At 35.8% G+C, this 23,582-nt stretch overlaps 1 protein-coding gene across 1 annotated transcript; it reads right to left on the reverse strand.

The window, feature by feature from the left end:
- Window positions 1–5,011: 5,011 nt before the first annotated feature.
- Window positions 5,012–5,971, reverse strand: LOC124225609 (olfactory receptor 8B3-like). Its single transcript, XM_046638260.1, is given in 1 exon segment — window positions 5,012–5,971. A coding segment is annotated over 1 exon segment (960 nt).
- Window positions 5,972–23,582: the final 17,611 nt, after the last annotated feature.

A 23,582-nucleotide genomic window follows, 5' to 3' on the forward strand; every position in this document is an offset into this window, starting at 1 on the left:
AAATAACCATCATGGTTCTGGCACGAGACAGAAAAAGCAATAATTGTGAAATATACCCCGAGCCTTCTCCCATGCTCAAACATAGTCCCATATATATATATATATATATATATATATATATATATATATATATAACATAGTCCCATGCTCAAAGAAAAAAAGACTTTGCCAGAGTGTTTTCCCAGTTGGGAAGAAGCCATGCCTTCCAGTTCAGCTTTCTCTGACCTTCCTATACCCATCTAAGGAAAAATAAATAGTAATTAGGTATGAGGGCATCAAGGAAATAGATTGTAAATACTGCAGTCAGGGAAAGCAGTAGGAGATCAAGGAAACAAAAAGGCTATGACACTGGAGAAACATCTGTGAAAGTCACAGCCCCACTTAAACACTGAGATTTAATCAGATGATTATAAAATACTCCCATCTTATACACTGTGCTACCACACCAAGAGGAATCCAGTATAATCACAGTGGATAACAGCTGAAAGATTTGCAAGATGAAGACACTCTCTGAGGAGGAGTATTTATGGGAGTGCAGAGTCAAATGTGGGAAAACAAACTTGAAATTTGAAGACCTGGTACCTGAAGATTCTACAAAATTAAACATAGACAAAATCCTAGCCAGAATACCAAAAACTCTCAAAAAGATGGCAATTTACCCAAGTTGTTAGTGCCAGATACAGCATGTCTATCTTTCAACAAAATATTACAAGGCATGACAAAAGGCAAGACAGGAAAATACTGTCTGAAGGATAATGCAAGCCACAGAAGCAGACTCAGACATGAATCAAATGTAGAAATTATTGAAAAGGAATTTAAAATAACTTTTAAGAGTATGCTAATGGCTCTACGCAAAAAATAAGCAATATGCAAGAACAGAAGGGTGATATAAACAAAAAGATAGAAACTCTAAAGAAATTATAAAAATAAAATGCTAGAAAAAAACAAGCACATTAATGTAAAGGAAGCATTCTATCTACATGCTCATCAAAATTCAACACAGGATAGAAAAGTGTAAGTAAGTTTGAAGATAGGTCAATAGAAACTTCCCAACTCAAATCCAAAGAGGAAAAAGAGTGAAAAAATAGAACAAAACAACCAATAACTTTGGAACAATTTCAAAAGTGAGAAATATGCATAGTTGGAATATCAGAAGGATAAGAGAGAGTGGAGCAAAAGAACTATTTGAAATAATAATGGCCAAGAATTTTCTAAAATGAATAACAGACACCAAACCACAAATCCAAGAAGCTCAGAGAACATCAAGCAAGATCAATGCCAAACACACACACACACACACACCCCAAATGTAGGCTTATATTCAAACTGCAGAAAATCAAATACAAAGAGAAAATCTTGAAGAAGCCAAAGGAGGAAAGTATTTTACCTATAGGGAACAAGGATAATAATTACAGTGGAATTTTCATCAGAAATATCCAATCAAGAAAAGAATGGAGTGAAATATTTAAAGTGTTGAAATTTTTAAAAGTCAGCAACCTAGAACTCTGTAGCCAATAAAATTATCCTTCAAAAGTCAAAGTGGAATAATTACTTTCTCATAGAAACAAAATCTGAGAGAATTTGTTGCCATCAGACTTGTCTTGCAAGAGATATTAAAAGAGTTCTTCAGGAAAAATGAAAATAATATAGGTCAGAAGCTTGAATTGGTATAAAGAAAAAAAAGCATCAAAGAAGGAATAAATACAGGTAAAATAAAATATTTTATTTTTCTTATTCTTAATTTAACTAAAAATAACTGTGTATTTAAAATAATAGTAAAAATATATTGGTGATTATAACATGGATCAGTGAAATGAACAACAGCAATGTTATAGTGGACAGGAGGGAAGAAGTAGAAATATTCTAAGGTACCTGCACTACACATGAAGTAGTATAGTGTTATTTGAAGGTGGACTTAGACAAATGTAAAATGTGTACTGTAAACTATAGGGCAACCAGTGTAAATATTTTAAAAGAAGTATAACTAATATACTAAGAGAGAAGAAAAATGGAATAATATAAAACGTTCAATTAAATCTGGAGAATAAAAAAAAGGAGGAAATGTTAAAAAAGAAGCAAAGAACGTGGAAAAGCAGTAAGCAATTATAAACATGGTAGATGCTAATCCATGTATATTAATAATCACTTCAATGTGAATGGTCTAGACACATCAATAAAAAGATAGAGATTTTCAGAGTGGATAAAGAAACAAGCCACAATATGCTGCTGTAAGAAACTAATTTCAAATATGAAGACAGGTTAAAAGGATGGAGAAATATATACCATGTTATAACACTCAAAAGAATGTTGGCTCAGATATGTTAACTTCAACAAGCAGAAATAAGAACAAAGAAGCTTACCAGAGACATTTCATCTTTAATTTAATTAAAGAGAGGCATTACAGAATGACAAAGATTAAACAGGTAGAAAATTCAGTAAGGAACCATACTACCTGGACAGCAAATCGATTTAATCTAACCGAACTTTATAGAATTGGGAGATGAAATTGCATCCAACAACACATTGTTCTCAAGTTCACATGGAACAAGGACAGGTTTCTATCTCTTCACCCAGACTACTGATGAAACAAGCATGGTTTGTATGCTTGGGGCCAGCTAAGAATGAAGGAAAGGGGCAAGCATCTTGCTGCAGAAAGCACAGCTCTGTGAAATTAGTTTCTCCTGGGGCTTCTCCCCTGGAAGTGAGGGAGATGAATGGAACATGCCTCCAATGTACTGGCTTTCCAAGACTTGTTGTATAACCTGGATTCCAGTAAAATTTGCTCAGAAAGTCCCAACTCTGCACAAACATAAAAATATTGACTTCCTGACATCTTGATGAACATTATTTTTGTTAGAGTCTTGAAATTCAAAGTGAATTAACAAGAAGATTTAAACAAACATGGATTGGTATTTCAGTAAAAGTAAATTTAATAGGTATAGCTTTTGACCATCAAATTTGATAGTGCTATATTTAGCATTAAAAGATATGTTTATACCATGAATTCAACTCTTTTTAAAAATAGTTCAGAGCCAGCCCTGATGGCCTAGTGGTTAAAGTTTGGCACACTCCACTTCAGAGGCCCGGGTTCAGTTCCTGGGCGCAGAACCACACCACTCATCTGTCAGTAGCCACACTGTGGTGGTGGCTCACATAGAAGAACTAGAAGGACTTACAACTAGAATATACAACCGTATACTGGGGCTTTGTGGAGGGAAAAAACAAAAAGAGAGAGGAAGATTGACACAGATGTTAGCTTATGGAGAATCTTTCCCAGCAAAAAAAATATATATATAGATATAGATATATATTTCATAGTATTTAGTACCTACTTCACTTATTAGTGAACTTGATGTATTTAGTAAATATTTTGTGTATTAGTTTGCTAGGGCTACCATAACAAAATACCACATACTAGGTGGCTTGAAGAACAGAAATTTATTTTCTCACAGTTCTGCAAGCTTGAAATCCAAGATCAAGATGTCAGCATGTTTGGTTTCTTCTGAGGCAACACTCCTTGGCTTGCAGATGGCCACCTTCTCTCTGGCTCCTTACATGTTCTTTTCTCTGTGTGCACACACTCATGTCCCTGATGTCTCTCTGTGTGTCCAATTTTCCTTTTCTCAGCAGAAATATCACCTTTTCAGAAAAGGCCTTCCTGACCACGCAATGTGGAGTAAATACATGGTTACACTCTGTATCACTACCTTAGTTTAAAACTCTGAATAGCATTTTTCTGATCTATTGATATGTACCTGTCTATTTGGTCATCCTCTGTCTCCTCCTCCTGCCCACTTGCACTCCAGCTCCACCTTACTGTAGACAATTAGCCCTAGGAGAGCACAGGCATTGTCTACCTTATTCACCACTTTATGGTTAATGTTTAAAAACAGAGCCTGGTACAGGATAGGTTTTCAGTTTCTACTTATTAATTAAGTAAACCACATCAGTTGTACACTGTCACCTCTGAGGCAAAAGGGAGGATGAAAATACTGAAGGGAAAATGCTGGCTGCTAGTGAATTAGAGGTTTTAAAGTCCATCTGTGGAAAGGACAAAAAATCCTCTGCTAGGGGCCAGACTCATCGCCGAGTGATCAAAGTTCCATGTTCTCCACTTCAGCAGCCTGGGGTTCGTGGTTTCAGATCCTGGGAGCAGACCTACGCCACTCATCAGCCATGCTGTGGAGGCATCCCACAGATGAAAAATAGAGGAAGACTGGCACAGATGTTAGATCAGGGTAATCTTCCTCACAAAAAATGTAGCTGCTAATAATTGGTAAACAGTTCTAATACAATTTTTCCCAGTGAAGACATAGCATGTTCTATTACCCACATTTCTTGCCCTGAAGTCCCAAGAAGTAAAATACAACACAGTTTTCCTTTTTTCCTGACTGCTCTAAATGGTTATCTTAGTTTCTTGTCCTTAGAAATTGAGATCAGAAGAAAAATATCCCTTTACCACATTCCCTTAAGAATACAATAAGAACAGACTATAGAAAGGGGAGAGAGGAGCATCTCCTTATACTGCTCTCCTTTTGGGAAACAAAGGAATCTTCCAGACAAAAGCCCCTATAGCACTCAAAAAGACCACCCTCAGCTCCTCAAACTCAAAAGACTTTCAATAGAGATTTATTAACTAAAGGAGGAAATGACTGAATCTAAAGTCCACCAAAGTCCATATCTTCATGACAAAGCTTCACAGGAATTCCAGACATGCCTCAGTCAAAAATCTCACAACCTTACCATTTCTGAAATTATCATCATTCAACCTTTTCTACTTAAAAACCTATAATTTCTGAAAATAAGCTGGAGAATGACAGACTCCAACTACTTTTCCTACTTTCTATGAAAGTGTGAAGGATTGATCCTTGCTTTTGTTGTCTTTGTGAAGTGATTTATATAGTTAATTTACTCCACTATCAAAATCATTTGCATTTCTATTTTGAATTATTACAATTCTCTCCATAGCTTTATACATTGTGTATCCTTACTAAGTTCTGGTACCTACAACTTACACAGATTCCATTGAGGAGAACACCCTTTTCTTCAAAGTCTTATTCAGGGCAATTTTGACATCTTTATTCCTCAAACTGTAGACGAAAGGATTCATCATTGGACCCACAATGGTATAAAAAACTGTAGATACTTTATCTCGATCTAGAGACCCAGAAGAAGGCTTAAGATACATGAATGCTGATGATCCAAAGAAAAGAGAAACAGTAATTATGTGGGAGCTGCAGGTACTGAAGGCTTTAGACCTTCCCTCTGTAGAACGAATGTGAAGGATGTTGTAGAGGATCAAGATGTAAGAAATGGAGATAGTGAGACTGGGCACGATTACATTGATGCCCACCACAATGAAAACCACTAGCTCATTGATGTAGGTGCTTGAGCAGGAGAGCTGGAGGAGAGGAGGTATGTCACACATGTAGTGATTGATGATGTTGCCATCACAGAAGGTGAGTCTCAGCATACATACAGTGTGGGCCACAGCACCCACAAACCCCATCACATATGCACCCGCCATCAGCATGAGGCAGACCAGATGAGACATGGTGACATTGTAAAGCAGGGGCTTACAGATGGCCACATATCGGTCATAAGCCATTGATGTCAAAATACAGCACTCATCAATAACAAAGAAGGAGAAGAAATAGAGCTGAGCCATGCACTCTGAATAAGAGATGATGTTCTGCTTCACAAAACTCATCAGCATTTTGGGGGTTATAACAGAGCAGTGGCAGAGATCAATGAAAGAAAGGTTAAAGAGAAAGTAGTACATGGGAGTGTGCAGGTGAGAGTTCAGACCAATCAGAATAAGCAAGCCAATGTTCCCCACCAAGGTGATAACATAGATTCCTAAGAAAATGAAAAAGAGAGGCAACTGGAGTTCTGGCTGCTGTGTTAAACCCAGCAGGATAAATTCAGTCACTGAAGAGTCATTTCCTGAGGCCATTCTTCCCTAGGACATATCTGTGGTAACAGGACAAAAAGATAACATTAAAATGAGCAATTAGTTCTTTTCACCCAACCCCATTATAATGAGACTGAGACCCAGAATAGAAGAATGAACTGAAACCCATCCTTCAGTGTACCTTTGTTGTCTCCATTTTATGAAGGCTGAGAGAATGTTTAAAGATGTATATCAAAAAGACATAAAGGGCAATTTCTGTAAGGATAAGATTCTGGAACCCTGTAATCACTCTTGACTCTACAGCATCTCTGTTTCACTTCTGCTTTGGCAATCTACCAAGCTCACCTTGAGGATAATGGTCATCTCAGCAGAGAGAAGATGTGTCATTCCAAGGAGTCCTTGGCTCCCATAGAAGAGATTTTGAAGAATAACAAGACAAATACAATTCAACAGTCACCCTTCTGCATCAGGACTTCAATCCTGCTGGGTTAACTGGGCTCAGAGAAAGAATATGATTTCCCTCCTCCCTGAATGTCACACAGAGGCTGTCCACAGGCTCTCACAGAGGTCCTAATGTCTCTTCCTGCTGAGCTGCAATATAAACTCAGATCAAAAGTCAGATTTGGATCACTATAGGAAGCTTTCAAACGCCCAAATCAAGGTCAGCTCACCTTGTTAACACTTCTCCACTATTCACAACAGAGGTGCAAGTGGCTCTGATGAATTTTAGGGGTGAACAACGCAAAACAGTCTTTTTCTGATATTGTTTTTGTTTTGAGTGCATATTAGACTAAGGGAGTCAGAGCACAGACCTCAGAATCTCAGACAAGATTCTGAGAAGCCATGAGTTGCAGATAGTGATTTTGATGGTAGCTTTTCCCAGAGTATCCTCTCCCGCCTAGGTTGTAGTAAATAGCATCTGCTGGTGCCTAAAGAGCCACCTGCTAATGTGACCCAAGGGAATTTTATGAGTTGGGAAGTCCTAGGGATCTAGTTAAAAACTGGAGGACTAGGTTTCCTTAGTACTTTCCCCAGAGATCAGGCTTTGCAGCAGAGAAATTACCTACTCTGCATTTACAGCCTAGTTCATGATGATAACATTGGCTTATTGGAAGTACACCATTTTACGTGCGTTTTAGTTTCCTACCAAATGAGCACATCCCCAGATAGAAAAGCAAGATGACCATTCCTGCATCCACAATGGTTTCTTCCTAGGACGCATCACTAAATGGAATAGTATACATTTATCTGTTTGTTGTGTGTTCCCACCACACGTAAACATACATCCATGCACCCAAGTACATTTGAACATAAGACCAAATAGATTTTGTCTATTTTCTTTGGTGCCATTTTTGCATCACCTCAGAGCAACACTTGGCATATATGTTAGATACTCAATAAATATTTTTATAATAAAAGAATGAGTCAATGAGGATCCCTTTCTCATCTTTCTTGGAACTTATACTGACTATTACAAGATTTCTCACCCTGCAGGCAAAGGCTTATGGAGTGTCAATGTTTTTCTTTGTGAACCTGAGTGTGGGACAAGAAAAACATCAATAAGGCATGTAAAGACCACTGCTGAACTTTTAGATGACATCTCAGAGCACTTCAGATAAGAGTTACTGAGCTCAGAGGAAAGAATATAATTCCCATCCTCCATGAATGTCATATAGAGGACTGCCGGAAGCTCTCAAAGAGGTCTCAATATCTTTCCCTGCTGGATTGCAGCATAGACTCAGATCAAAGTCAGGTTTGGATCAGTATAGGAAGCTATCAAATACCAAAATAAAGGTCAGCTTACTGTTGGAAACTATTAAGCCACTCAAGATTTTTACTTCTTTTTTGGAACAGGATGGAAATAATCAAAGTGCATGCTTAGAAAGATTAATGTGGTGAGGGCTGACAGAATGGACTGTCATAAGAGAGACTGGCAGCAGAGTGAATTGTGAGAGGTAATTACAGTAGTCAATAAATGATACAAAAAAGGAATGCCCTGAATTAACAGCACGAATATGAGTAATTCCAGGAAGCAAACATATGCGAGAGATGTTGAAAGGAAACTGATCGTAACTTCTCACAAAGGGGATAAAAATAGACAAAAAATTCTCAAAGATACTAGCCTAGGTGTTTGGGTAAAATATGACATTACCAAAAACAGAGAACTCAGCAAAAATGGAAATATTCATAAACATCATGCATTCAGACTTGAACATGTTGGACTTGAGTTGCCAGCTGGACAATAAAGTAGATGTATACAGCCTAAATAAGGCTAAATAAAGCTCAAGAGAAAGAACAAAATATGAAAGAAAGATTTGAAGATCATTTCCATGGAAGCTGAAGCAATGGAATTAGGTGAATTTAATGAGAGAAAGTAAAGAGAAAAAGAACAGACAGGCAAGAAAAATGCTTGGGAAATTCCTCATATCAGTTTCACATATAGGATAATTGAAAACCCAGGCATTGCTAAAATGAGTCCCAATTTTTGTTCTCAGGCCTCTCAATGTTACAAGGGGACCAAAAATTCCTCAGGGTAAACTTGAAATGTTTCACAAGAGATAGACATTCCTTGGGCTACAGCAGTGATGAGGACCTTAGAGATTCATTAATATGTGTGTTTTCTATGGAAATGTTAAGAACTCTTATTTAGGTGATGCAAGAACCAGAAACACTCTCTCTAAGTTTATATTACATTAAATCACATTGCAAGGGAGGTTTATGCCAAGATTCTAAGCTAAAACTCAAGGCCATTCTTTCACCTTTAATACACCAGCTTAAGTATGGGCAAAGACAGAATGAGTATAGAGAGACTCTGAGTTAATTCTTACATTGCAAAACTACGTCAATACCTTCCTTTCTTTCATCTACATATGAGTCACTTTAGCCTAATTTAGTTTTAACAGTGTGTCAAATTGTTATCATTTTCACTGAGATATACCACAACGTCTTTTATTCATTCCTGACTCCTTTTTAAGTAACTCAAGCCCAATATGTTCTAATTTGCCAAAGTCGATGGTAATTTCAGTTTATTTTATACTGCATAATTATAAAAATGCAGAAAAGGAAAACGCATTTTTAACTAAATAGATTTTTAATTTTCAGGATTATGTCACACTGAGCTAAGCTGCTACAAGTGTCCAAAAATGTTGACTAATATATTTTTAATATAAACATTTAACTTAGGCAATAAGAAGAAAATCACATCTTTAAGTGCCAGGAAGGAAAAAAGAAGCCAAATCTAATTGAGTATATCTGGAGTGGGGTGCTAGATTCAGTATTTCTAACAACATCCCAGATAATGCTAAAGCTGCTGTTCAGATGATGACCACCTTAGGCCATCCAGTGTTTTGATTGGCAGATGTCTATAGCACATGGCAATTTTTTCACAGGTTAATGGCTATTTAGATATAGATAGGGCAACATGTTCTGGGCTTGATAAGAGGTAAAAGAGCCAAGTATACTTTAGCAATTGAAATGACAATGGGGTTGGTGTGAGGTTGAATGGCAGCGGTTTCCAACACATGAGGGAAGTCAGCTAAATGCCAAGTGATCTCATCAGAGGCCATATACCCAAACCCTGGCTTCCTGGGATGAAAATAAATGAATAACTGCTACATATATGAACAAGAATAAATATCATAAACATGATTTGAATATAAAGAAAATGCAAAAGGATAGGCACAATATGAAAACATTATGTAAAATTTTAAACATACAAAACTATTCTAATTGTATTTTATTTATCGGTACATACATAAGTCATAGAATTATAAAAACTGTGCTCTGCAGAGGAGGAAAAATTTCTCCCTACTTTCTTAGAGTCTCCAGATGGGTCTAAGAATTAAACTTATGTAAGACAGATTAGTGGGAGAAAAACATACAAATTTTAATTATCTTTTTACATGTTCATGGGAGCCTTCACAAAAAAAAATAAAGAACCAAAGAAGCACTTAGTACCAAATGTTTATACAGTAATGGACAAAGAGTAGTACATTGTGAAAACAATTGTGACAAGACAAAGGGGCTTCAGCTAGGGTAAAGTGACTAGGAAGATAAGGGTTAGTTTAACAAGGTTTGTTTGTATAGATTTCTCTTGGACTTGACTCCCGCAACACTGGTGATAAGAATGTTTCTTTCTTCCAGGTAAGGAGGACATCTTTCAGATGTGGCTGTTTGCGGCTATAATTTTTCTCTGAGCACTGGCTTTGCTGTATCCCCTAAGTTTTTCTGCCATGTTTTTAGACCTTCTTTTCTTTCTTTTTTCTATTTGAGGATGACTGGCCCTGAGCTAACATCTGTTGCCAATCCTCCTCTTTTTGCTTGAGGAAGATTGTCACCAAGCTAACATCTGTGCCAATCTTCCTCCATTTTGTATGTGGGATGCCACCACAACATGGATCAATAAGTGGTGTGCAGATTCATGCCCAGGATCCAAACCCGTCAACACTGGGCTGCTGAAGCAGAACACATGAACTCCACCACTCTACCAGAGGGCCTGCCCCTTAGACCTTTTTTTTAAGATTTTATTTTTCCTTTTTCTCCCCAAATCCCACCAGTACATAGTTGTATATTTTAATTGTGGTTTCTTCTAGTTGTGGCATGTGGGACGCCACCTCAGCATGGCCTGATGAGTGGTGCTATGTCTGCACCCAGGATCCAAACTGGCGACACCCTGGGCTGCCAAAGCAGAGCACATGAAATTAACTACTTGGCCAAGGGGCCACCCCAAGACCTTATTTTTAAAAACAGTTTTATAGTAACAGAAAAATTGACAAGAAAGTATAGATTTCTCATATATTCCTCCACACACAGTTTCCCTAATACTAACATTTTACAATAATATGATACGTTCATTAGAATAAATGAACCATAAAATAATAATTATATTAATTAAAGCTGATAATTTACTTAGATTTTCTTGGCTTTTACATAATACCTTTTCCAGTTCGAGGATTCCATCCAGGATACCACATTGCACTTAGTTGTCATATCTGTTTGAGCTCTTATTGGCTGTGACAGTTACTCACACTTCCCTTGTTTTTGAAGACCTTAACAGTTTTAAACAGTACTTGTCAGTTGGAAGATACTTATCAGGTATATTGTAGGATGTCCCTTTATAGCACTTTGATGATTTTGTCATGATTATAATGGGGTCATGGGTTTGGGACAAGAAGATCACAGAGGTAATGCCATTTTCATTACATTATATCAAGGATATAAACCGTCTATATGGTTTATGAATGTTCGTGTTGACCTTGATCACTTTGTTGAAGTAGTGTTTGTCAGGTCTCTCTACTATAAAGTTACTCTCCCAATCTCAACTTCCATACTGTACTTTTGAGAAAGAGGTCACTTTGACTAGCTCACACTTAAGAATTATGAAGCTATTCTTCCCTACCTTGAGGTCAGAGAATCAACATAATTTATTTGGAATTCTTCTGCATGTGAGATCTATCTCTTTCCCATTTATTAATTTATTGAATCATTTTTTATTTCACTTTGACCACACAGATATTTACTTCATCTCTTAATTTATAATCCAATACTACTTTATTTACTTTGTTGCTCAAATTTTCCAGCTTTGGCCATTGGGAGATTTTTTAGTTGGCTTTTGTGGACTTTTGGAAAACCCTCATTATGTATGTATGTGTGTGTGTGTGTGTGTGTAGCACTTCCTTACTTTCTGGCACTACAAGATACTCCAGGCTTATCTTTATGATCTCCTGCCACAGTTGTAGAATCAGCCATTTCTCCAAAAGACCTTGACTCTTTTTATAAATGAATGGTATTAGAAACCATGATCTGGGTGCAAGTTGTGCTCATTGCTACTGGGGTGTCATTTCTTTAAGGCCCTCTCAGTAGACAAAGCAGAGAAATATGTTTTCATGCTAACTAATATATATACACATATCTATAAATATGTCTATAAGTAAACATCTTTATCTATATTAGGCTAAATGTGACTTCTTACTAATGTCTCCAACTTTAATCTACTACCAAATAGTTCATTCTAGCCTCCAGAAAATTCTAGCTTATCTGTAAATTCCCACTCCAAGAGTGAGAAACCTGACTCCCACCTTCCACCATCCATTTACTTAAATGTTCAATTCCAGTATACATTTATAGCAGTATCAGAATTGTTAAACCATACTCCTACAGAAACCAACTTAGCCAACTAGAGTACAGTGCTTATGTGCAATTTCTTTCACTTTTAGTCTCACAAACTGTACTCATTTCTGGCAACTATTCCCCTTACCTGCTTCACTGAGGTAGTTTCATAAATCTGTACTATGCTTAGATTCCCTTTTAATTATCTGCATTCCTTCCAGAGCTTGCCCCAACCTCATAAATAGTGTTTTTTAGATTTTCATACATTAATCTTCACTCTTTGTGCTGTAATGTCTTATGGGTTTTGAGAAACACATAATGTCATTTACCCACTATTACAGTATAATGAAGAATAGTTACACTGTCTTAAAAATCCCCAATTTTTCTCTTAATCATCCATCCCTACTCCCTCCAAAGATCTGACAATAACTGATCTTTTTATTGCCTCTATAGTTTTGCCTTTTCCAGAATGTCATACAATTGGAAACCTACACTATTTAGCTATTTTAGGCTGTTTCGTTCACTTGGAAATATGTAGTTAAGGTTGCTTTATGTCTTTTTGTGGCATGATAGTTAATTTCTTTTTATCTCTGAATAATGTTCCCTTATATGAATGTACCATAGCATGTTTATCCATGCACCTCCTTAAGAACATCTTGTTTGCTTGTAGTTTTGGCATTCATAAATAAAGCTGCTTTAAACATTCTTATGAAGGATTTTGTATGGACATGATCTTTCAAATCAATTGAGTAAATGTGTAGGAGCATGCTTTCTGGATTGTAAGGTAAGAATATGTTTATTTTTGTAAGAAACTGCAAAACTGTCTTCCAAAGTGGCTGTACCATTTTTTATTACAACCAGCAATGAATGAGAGTTCTTGTTGCTCTAGATCCTTATTAGCATTTAATACTTTCAGTTTTTCAATTTTAGTCATTCTAAATCTTATTCTTGCCAAGTCAGTTTCAAATTCTCCAAAAACAAATGATATCAAACAATTTCTCAAATGCTGATTTCCCATCTGCATATCTCTTGAGGTGAGATATTTGTTCAGATCTTTGGATTTTTTTAATTGAGTTGTTTGTTTTCTTATTGTTGAGTTTTAGAATTATTTGCATATTGCAGATACAAGTCTTTTATCAGATATGTTTTACAAATATTTTCTCTCATTCTGCAGCTTGCTTTTCAGTTTCTTAGCAGTGTCTTTTACAGAGGAGAAGTTTTTAATTTTAATAAAGTCTCACATCAATTTTTTTCTTTCATGAATCATGCTTTGATGTTGCATCTAAAAACTCATCACCAGGAGTGAAGTCATCATCATGGTGGAGTGAACATGCCTGGGATTCTCTCCTCTCCACCATACAACGAAAAGAGACATTCATATCCCAGCAGAAGGCATCCTAACACAACACAAAAATGTTGGAGAGACACATGCAGCAACATGACAGAGGGAGGAGAGGCTGGATTCCCCCTCAGAGGAGCTGGAATGGGGTAAAGGAAAACTTCACTCCCTCCCCTAAAGACTGTGATCACGATTCTGGGAGGCCTCCAAGAGGGAAGGAACAGGGGAGGGGACATTGATTCATGGGAACATCAAGGACCCCCCCCCACCCAAGGGCCTGTGCAGCCTAGAAGGAAGACCTCTACAGGGGTGAGAGCTTTCATGGGGGTGACTTCATCAAGCCAACACCCCAGGAAAGCAGATAGTGAAAACCTAACTGGAAAGCCCCAAGAGCACATAGGAGAAAGCAGCCCTTCCCCCAACCACCCCACACCCAATCCACTGCCTTGGATCTCAGCTGGAGGTGGAGGGCTAAGAATATGCAACTGTGCACCCACACTCAGTGGTGATAGGCAGTAACTGCAACCAAATAATATCAGGATGTGTAAGACCAGAGCCACCCCCTCTAGCAATATCAAACATTATATCAAATCTCCAGACCAGAGAGAAAATGACAAGTACCCAGGATTCAAACCTGAGGACACAATAATATGTAATCTAAATGACAATGAATTCAAAATAGCTATAATGAAAAAACTCAAACAGGTAAGAGAGAATGTAGAGAAACAATTCAACGAGTTCAGGAGGTACTTCACAAAAGAGATTGAAACTAAAGAAGAATCAATCAGAAATATTAGAGATGAAAGACACAATGGAAGAGATAAAACAAAATATGGATTCCCTGAACACTCAAGTGGATATCATAGAGAAGCATATCAGCATAATCGAAGATAGACATGTTGAAATGCTCCAGACAGAGGAGGAGAGAGAACTAAGACTGAAAAGAAATGAAGAAATTCTCCAAGAAATATCTTACTCAATTAGGAAACACAAGATAAGAATTATAGGTATTCAAGAAGGAGAAGAGAAAGAGAATGGAGCAGAAAGTGTGTTCAAGGAAATAATAGCAGAGAACTTCCCAAACCTAGAGAAAAAGATGGAAATCTGTGTGTAACAGGCTTCCAGATCTCTTATATAAGTCAATTTAAAAAGGCCTACCACAAGGCAAAGAGTAGTACAACTTGACAAAATGAATGACAAAGAATGAATATTAAGGGCAGCAAGGCAGAAGAAAATAACCTACAAAGGAATCCCTATCAGGCTTTCAGCAGATTTCTCAGTAGAAACCTTACAAACTAGGAGAGAATGGAATGACATATTTAAATCTTTGAAAGACAAAAGTTTTCAGCCACAATTACTCTATCCAGCAAAATATCCTTCAGATATGATGGAGAAATAACAACTTTCCCAGAAAAAACAAAAGCTAAGGGAGTTTGGAGCCACGAGACACAACCTACGAGAAATCCTCAAGAAGGCCCTCAGACCTGAATAAAAAGGCAGAAAGGGGTTTCAAAGCACAGAGGAAGGAGATAAATAGGTAGACAGAATCTGAATAGGATAGCAAATACTCAAGTATAGAGAAAGGGAAGGAAAATATCAAGAAAGAGAGATAATCTTATCATTTTAACCACAAACACACAACACAAGATGGAATAAAATGTGATATGAACAACTTAGGAGGGAGAGAGAAAGGGACTGAATTGCTTTACACTAAGGAAATCAGAGCACATCAGAAAATGGACTATCTTATACACGAGATTCTGAATAAAAACCTCATGGTAACCACTAAACATAAAAGCAGAACAGAGATACAAATAATAAATAAGGAGAAAACAAAGAAACACATCATAGAAAATTACGTAATTCATTTGGTAGACCAAAACACACAGGAAAAGAAACAAAAGAAAGGGAGGGGAACTGGAAAAACGAGTGATAAAATGACAGCATTAAATCCTCAAATATCGATAATCACCCTAAATGCAAATGGATTGAATTCACCGTAAAAAGAGACACAGTGGTGAGATGGATTAAAGAACAAGACCCAACAATTTACTGCCTCCAGGAAACACATCTAAACTCCAATGAAAAACACAGGCTCAGAGTGAAGGGATGAAAAATTATACTACAAGCTAATGGCAAACAAAAGAAAGCAGGTGTCACAATATTTATAGCAGACAATGTAGACTTCAAGATAAGACAGACAAAGAGAGACAAAGAAGGGCAGTATATAATGATCAAAGGCACACTCCATCAAGAAGAAATAACAGTTATAAATATCTGTGCACCCAACACAGGGGCACCAAAGGTCATAAAGCAAGTATTGACGAACCTAAAAGAAGATATTAATAATAACACAATAATAGTAGGGGACCTCAACATTACACGTACATCAATGGATACATCATCCAGACAGAAAATCAACAAGGAAACAGTGTAATTAAATGAAAAGCTAAACCAGTTGGACTTAATAGACATATATAGAACATCCATTCAAAAACAGCAGAATACACATTCTTCTCAACTGTGCACAGAACATTTTCAAGGATAGACCATATATTGGGAAACAAGGCAAGCCTCTATAAATTTTAAAAAATTGAAATAATAGCAAGCATCTTTTCTGATCACAATGCTGTAAAGCTAGAAACTAATTACAAGGTAAAAGCTGAGAAAGGGACAAAGATGTGGAGACTAAACAATATGCTATTGAACAAGCAATGGATCACTGAAGAAATTAAAGGAGAAATCAGAAAATATCTGGAAACAAATGAAAATGATAACATTCCATACCAACTCATATGCAATGCAGCAAAAGCCACATTAATAGGGAAATTCATTGCAATACAGGTACACCTTAGCAAACAAGAAAATTTCCAAATAAGCAACCTCAAATTACATCTAACTGAATTAGAAAAAGAAGAACAAACAAAACGCAAAGTGATCATAAGGAGAGAAATAAAACAAATTAGAGCATAAATAAATGTTATTAAAACAAAAAAGGCAGTAGAAAGGATCAACAAAACAAAGAGCTTGCTCTTTGAGAAGATAAATAAAATTCAAAAACCCCTGGCCAGACTTACAAAGAAAAAAAAGAGAGAAAGCTCAGATAAAGAAAATTAGAAATTAAAGAGGATAAATAACAACAGAAACACAATGGATTATAAGAGAATACTATGAAAAACTATATTCCACAAAAGTGGGTAATCTAGAGGAAATTGATAAATTCTTACACTCTTACAACCTCCAAAAACCAAATCAATAAAAAACAGATAATTTAATTAGACAAATCACAAGGAAAGAGATTGAAACAGTAATCAAAATCATCCCAAAGAATAAAGGCCTAGGACCAGATTGCTTCCCTGGGGAATCATACCAAACTTTCAGAGAGGATTTAATACCTATCCTTCTCAAGCTATTCCAAAAAATTATGGAAGATGTAACACTTCTTAACACATTCTACAAGGCCAACATCACTCTGATGCCAAAGTCTGACAAGGACAACACAAAAAAGGAAAACTACAGGCCAATATCTCTGATGAACATAGATGCAAAAATCCTCAGCAAAATTTTGGCAACCCGAATTCAGCAATATATCAAAAGGATCATACATTATAATCAAGTGGGATTTATACTAGGGGCACAGGATGGTTCACCATCTCCAAATCAATCAATGTGATATAGTACATCAACAAATTGAGGAAATCTGAATAGGAGTGAGGAAGTGAAACTCCCACTGTTCGCAGATGACATGATCTTAAATATAGAAAACCCTAAAGAATCCATAGGAAAACTATTAGAAATAATTAATAACTACAGTAAATTTTCAGGGTAAAAAATCAACTTATAAAAATCAGTTGCTTTTCTGTACTCTAATAACGAACTTACAGAAAGAGAACTCAAGAATTAAATTCTATTTACAATTGCAACTAAAAGAACAAAATACCTAGGAATAAATTTAACCAAGGAGGTAATGGACTTAATACAATGAAAACTATAAAACGTTACTGAAAGAGATTGATAATGACATAAAGAGATGGAAAGAGATTCCGTGCACATGGATTGGAAGAATAAACATATTCCAATAAACATCCAATAATACCATAATACCAGAAACAATGTAAAGATTCAATGCAATCCCAATCAGAACCCCAAGCACATTCTTCACGGAAACAGAAGAAAGAATCCTAAAATTCATATGGGGCAGCCCAAGACCCCAAATTGCTAAAGCAATCCTGAGAAAAAAAGAACAAAGCAGGAGGCATCACAATCCCTGACTTCAAAACATACTACAAAGCCACAGTGATCAAAATGGCATGGTACGGGTACAAAAACATGCACACAGATCAATGGAACAGAACTGAAAGCCCAGAATTAAACTGCACTTCTACGGACAGCTAATCTTTGACAAAGGTGCCAAGAACATACAATGGAGAAAAGATAATCTCTTCAATAAATGGTGTTGGGAAAACTGGACAGCCACATGCAAAAGAATGAATGTAGACCATTATCTCATGCCATACACAAAAATAAACTAAAAATGGATCAAAAACTTGAAGATAAGTCCAGAAACCATAAAACTCCTGGAAGATTATTTAGGTAATATACTCTTTGACATTGAACCTAGAAGGATCTTTTCAAATACCATATCTTCTCAGAAAAGGTAAACAAAAGAAAAAAATAAACAAGTGGGAGTTTATCAGACTAAAGAGATTCTGCAAGACAAAAGAAACTAGAATCAAAACAAAGAGACAACCCACCAACTGGGAGAAAATATTTGCAAATCATGTATCTGACAAGGGGTTAATCTCCATAATACATAAGGAACACATACAACTGAACAATAAAAAAAAAAACAGCCTGATCAAAAAATGGGCAGAGGATATGAACATTTTTCCAAAGAAGATGTACAGATGGCCAACAAACACGTGCAAAGGATGTTCAACATCACTAATCATCAGGGAAATGCAAATCAAAACTACACTAAGATACCACCTTATGCCTGCTAAAATGGCGATAATCACTAAGACTAAAAATAACAAGTGCTTGTGAGAATGCAAACTGGTGCAGCCACTATGGAAAACAGTATGGAAATTCCTCAAAAAACTAGAAATAGAGCTACCATATGACCCAGCTATCCTACTACTACTGGATATCTACCCAAACAACTTGAAATCAACAATTCAAAGTAACAAATGCATCCCTATGTTCATTGCAGCACTATTCACAATAGCCAAGACATGGAAACAATCAAAGTGCCCATCAACTGATGATTGGATAAAAAAGATGTGGTATATATATATATATATATATATACACAATGGAATACTACTCAACCATAAAACAGACAAAAACACCCCATTTGCAACAACATCGAATGACCTGGAGGGAATTATGCCAAGCAAAATAAGACAGACCAAGAAACGCAAACACTAGATGATTTCACTCATGTGGAATATGAAAAAACACATGGACAAAGAAAACAGTTCAGTGCCCACCAGGGGAAGGGGGGTGGGAGACGGGCACAGGGGATAAAAGGGAGCATTTATGTGGTTACAGTCAAGAAATAATGTACAACTGAAATTTCGCATTGACGTAAACTATTATGAACTCAATAAAAAATTTTAAAATTTTAAAAAAATTTAAAAAGAAACAACGCATCACCAAATCCAGATTCTCCTAACTCACCTAATTCACCTAAATTCTCTCTTATGAGTTCCTCTGGAAGTTTTGTAGTTTGAATCTTAAATTAGGTCTTCGATATAGTTTGAGGGGTTTTTCTGAAAAATGTAAGGTCATGATTTTGCTATGGATGTGAGAAGTTTCCAGCATCATTTGTTGAAAAGAGTAGCATTTCTCCATTGACTTGCCTTTGCTCCTTTGTCAAAGATCAGTTGACTATATTTTGTAGGTCTATTTCCAGGCACTTTATACTGATCCATTGATCTATGTGTCTTTTCTTTCAGCAATAACACACTGTCTTGATTATTGTAGTTTTATAGTGAGCCTTGAAGTTGGATAGTGTCTGTCCTACAACTTTGTTGTCTTTCAGTATTGTATTTGATATTCTGTGTCTTTTGCCTTTCCATATAAACTTTAGAGACAATTTGTTGATATCCACCAAAACTTGCTGAGATTTTGATTGGGATCACATTGAATCTATAGATAAAGTTGGGAAGAACTGACATCTTAAGATTATTGAGTCTTTCAATACATAAACATGGAATATTTTTCCATTTATTTAGACCTTTTTGATTATTTTTTATTAGAGTTTTGTAGCTTTTCGTGTGTAGATCTTGTATATATTTTCTTAGACTTATACCTACTTATTTCTTGTTTTGTGGGGATAGGGTAGGGGTGGTAAAACGAATAGTATTGTGTTTTTCATTTCCAATTCCAATTATCCAATTTCTAGTGTAGAAGAAAGCAATTTACTTTTGTTTGTCAACTTTGTATCCTGTGACATTCCTATAGTCATTTCTTAGTTCCAGAAATCTTTTTGTTCATTTGCTTATTTTTCAGTTGTTGCTGTCAATTTTGAAGGATTGTCTACAGAGATAATCATGTCATCTGAGAACAGAGATAGTATTTTTTTCTAATATGTTTAAGTGACAAATATTTTAAAGTTACCATTCCAAGAAGCCATACAGACTCAAATATTTAAAAATTTGAAAAGATTCATCTCAGTGTCCTTTGTTCTAAGGAAAATGTAAATTGAAGTTATAATGAGATGCCACTGTATACACATGAAAATGGCTAAAATTAATAAGACTAACAATACCAAGTCTACATGTGAATGGGAACTTTCATACACTCCTGTTAGCAGAGTAAAATTATGCAAGTACTTTGGAAAACAAATTGATGTTTTCTAATAAAGTTATACATACATGTAGCCTCTGATCCAGACATTTCTGTTGTAGTTCTATACCCAAAGAAATTAATGTATATGTCAAAAAAAATAAACTAGACTTTTGTTGGTGAACACAAAGCAGTCTATACAGAAGTCAAAACATAATGATGAACACTTGAAATTTATGCAATGTTATAAGCCATGACCTGAAGAAAGTAAATTTTTTAAAAAGTTAAAAAAAACTTGCACAAGAATGTTCATTGAAGTTTTATTTATAATAGCCAAATTTCTATCAATAAGAGAATACACCAGTAAAATACATTCAATGAGATACTTCCCAGAAAATAATGTTCTGATACATGCACCAATATGGCTGAAATACAAAAACCATTATGTTGAACAAAGAAGGCAGGCACAAAAGAGTATAAAAGGTATGATTTTATTTATAAGATTTTTAAGAACAGGCAAAACTACTCAAAAGAAATTAGAGCAATGGAGCAATGGTTACCTCAAGTGGTGGATGTGGGTGGCTATTGACTATAAAGGGACATGAGGGAAATTTCTAGAGTCATGGAAATATTCCATATTTTTTTTCTGGATGGTGATTAAATGAGTTTATCTTTAGTTACAAAGCTATCAAGCTGTATACTTCATACTTGTGTATTTTGCTATATGTAAACTAGGCCTTATTAAACAAAAATTGAAATATTTTTGTAAATGTTACATTTTTCACATAAAATATATTTGTGTAAACATTTATGGAGCTCAATATTTTAAACAATGTATCATTCAGTAGATCCATCAGAACTTATTAAGGAAAATTAGTGTGTGATTTTTGTAACACATATTTGAAGCTGAAGACATCCATCTAAAGTATAACTATGCACCAAATGACCCATGACCTCTTAACCTAATTTGAGAACAAAGTTGACTAAATAAGAAATTTAACGACTTTCATATCTGGTATTGTTGGGCTAGGTTATCGGGATGTAACCACCCACCGAAAACAGCTAGAAACACTGAGTAAAATATTCTACAATATTCTATTTTATGACTTAGTTTGTGGTTACATAGATTTTTGCATTATTTATTAAAACAAAAATGTATGTTTTATGAACATTTTAATATTATGTTACATTTGACAATAAAATCAGAAAAATCGACATATTCATTTCATACTATATTAATGTAAACTATTCAAAAGTCAAAAATATCTCTCAAAAGAGATACATGATTTCATTTTTTATTAGATAATATTCCTAAATAAAATATAGCCATAATTATAGTGAAAATTTTTACTTGCATCTGGAACATAATTTTTTTATATCAGGCTCTGTGCTTGAAATAGTTATTTGCAATTCCTGATCAAGAATTTTTCATAATCATATCTCCAATTTCTTTTAGATTCCAATTTCTTTTCATCAGTGAGAAATTTTGAATGCAAAAGTGAAAAGGTTTTAAATAATTTTTACCACCACTTAAAACTTAGCAATTGAAATTATATTTAAACAATATAGGAGTTCTTGATTTCATTGACAAATTTAATTTTGAACTAATTTCACTTTTTCATTTCAAATGTTTCAAAATAACAAAGAAGCATTAATTTGCAGAAGGTCTTGTGTATTCTTAGAGCAATCACACTGCAACTAATTTAGATACCAATAAAATGATACGCTTGCTAGAAATGGGCAGAAGTATCTGAAATAGGATGACAGAGATTGGGGCATCTGCCTAGAGCAGTGACCATCAGGATTCCCTGCTTGGCCTCCCACCACCACGGACCACAGCACCTTGCCCCTTGGGCACCTGAAACAAACTCCTCCAGCAGCCCCTTGAGCCTCTTGTCCACAATGAACACTGTCCCTCTGCATGTGGCAGCTGTTGCTGGTGACCAGGTGTGGAGCACCTCTTTGATTGGGCTGTTGAAACAGAGAGTGAGTGCCTCCTTTGGGTGACCATTCTTGCCTCCAGCCAAAGCATGGTATGGGCCATCCATCAGACACATTCCACTCTTGCCCTCCCGAGAGCATCTATCTAGTCTCTACTCTAGGCTCTATGTGTTAACATGTATTTATATGGGAATTCCATACAAATAAAACAAACTTTTTCCCAATTAAAACTGTGTTTATGAAGCAGATATAGAAGGATAATAAAACCATATATGACTCTATTCATTATTTCAAGAATTTCATCAATTTATGGATATAGTAATTCTAAATATCTGAAAGTTGTCTTGAAAAATTCTTAGTGTATTTAAAAATTTTACTTCAAATTTTCTAATTATATTAACAAAACTCTACATTTAATTTTTAACCATTTAGTTTTATGTGGATTGCATTTTAATTTAAAAAATTAATAATTTTTGGCTGTTGATCAAAAGAATATAAAGTCAACCTGTAAAATGAGCCTGCTGAGTTATAGCACTGAGCCAGACATTTTGATGATTCAGACTGTCAACAGGGAGTGCTGAAGACTTGGATATCACATTCAGACTACAGGGCATATGTCATACCTGCAACTCATATTTTGCCCAGATACACCAACATATACCAAAAAAGTGTATACAACTGGTAAGCCAAGAATATACATGGCCTCTTATGTGAATGGGCAGTGCCAATCATTCATGGGGGTTTGTCTCTCCCCACGCTTTTTATTCTGATTGATTCTACTCCATTTTAATCTCAGGTGGGCTCTTCCCTTGTAGTGAAAATAGAACTACCAGAATCCCATATTTAATCCTACTAATTCAGTACCTTCAAGGAGAAAAAAAAGTTCTTTATAAATAATTTTGGCAGAAAAGACAATAGTCAAATTTCTTTTTCTGACTAATCACTGTCATCAGGGTTTGGCCTTTGTTAATTGCATAGGATTATGTCTTGTGAGGTGGGCAAATCAATCCATCTAAATTATATAAAATGTGTTCCCCGTATCAGACAAATTCCAGTCAAAAAAAATAGCATACTATGTACTTCCCATAGAGGATATTTTTCAAAAAGAATTGAATATACAGATATCGCAAGGAGGAAAGAGCAAAAGGATGCAGCAGAGAAAAAGTAAAGGCTAATAGCGACCACTCTCATGAACAGTGGGACAAACAGAAAGAAGAACATTAACCAGATTTTAGAATCTCAGAGGAGAAGCTCTACAGTATTGGTACTTGGATTAACGGAAGTTTTGGAGGTGCCCCAGAGCTAGTACTTCAACCTCTGAAGTAGAGGCTTCACCCGGAGGAAGCAGGGTCCAACATGGAAGGAGACCAACAAGAAAGCCTGACAACTGCTTGAACTACTCAGAGGGCACAGACCAGGTAATGAAGTGAGGGAGGATGCTGTAGCTGATAAGGGAGTGTTGTCCACCTACAGACTATACATCTAAGA

This window comes from Equus quagga, chromosome 14, assembly GCF_021613505.1.
Source record: "Equus quagga isolate Etosha38 chromosome 14, UCLA_HA_Equagga_1.0, whole genome shotgun sequence".
Taxonomy (NCBI): Eukaryota; Metazoa; Chordata; class Mammalia; order Perissodactyla; family Equidae; genus Equus; species Equus quagga.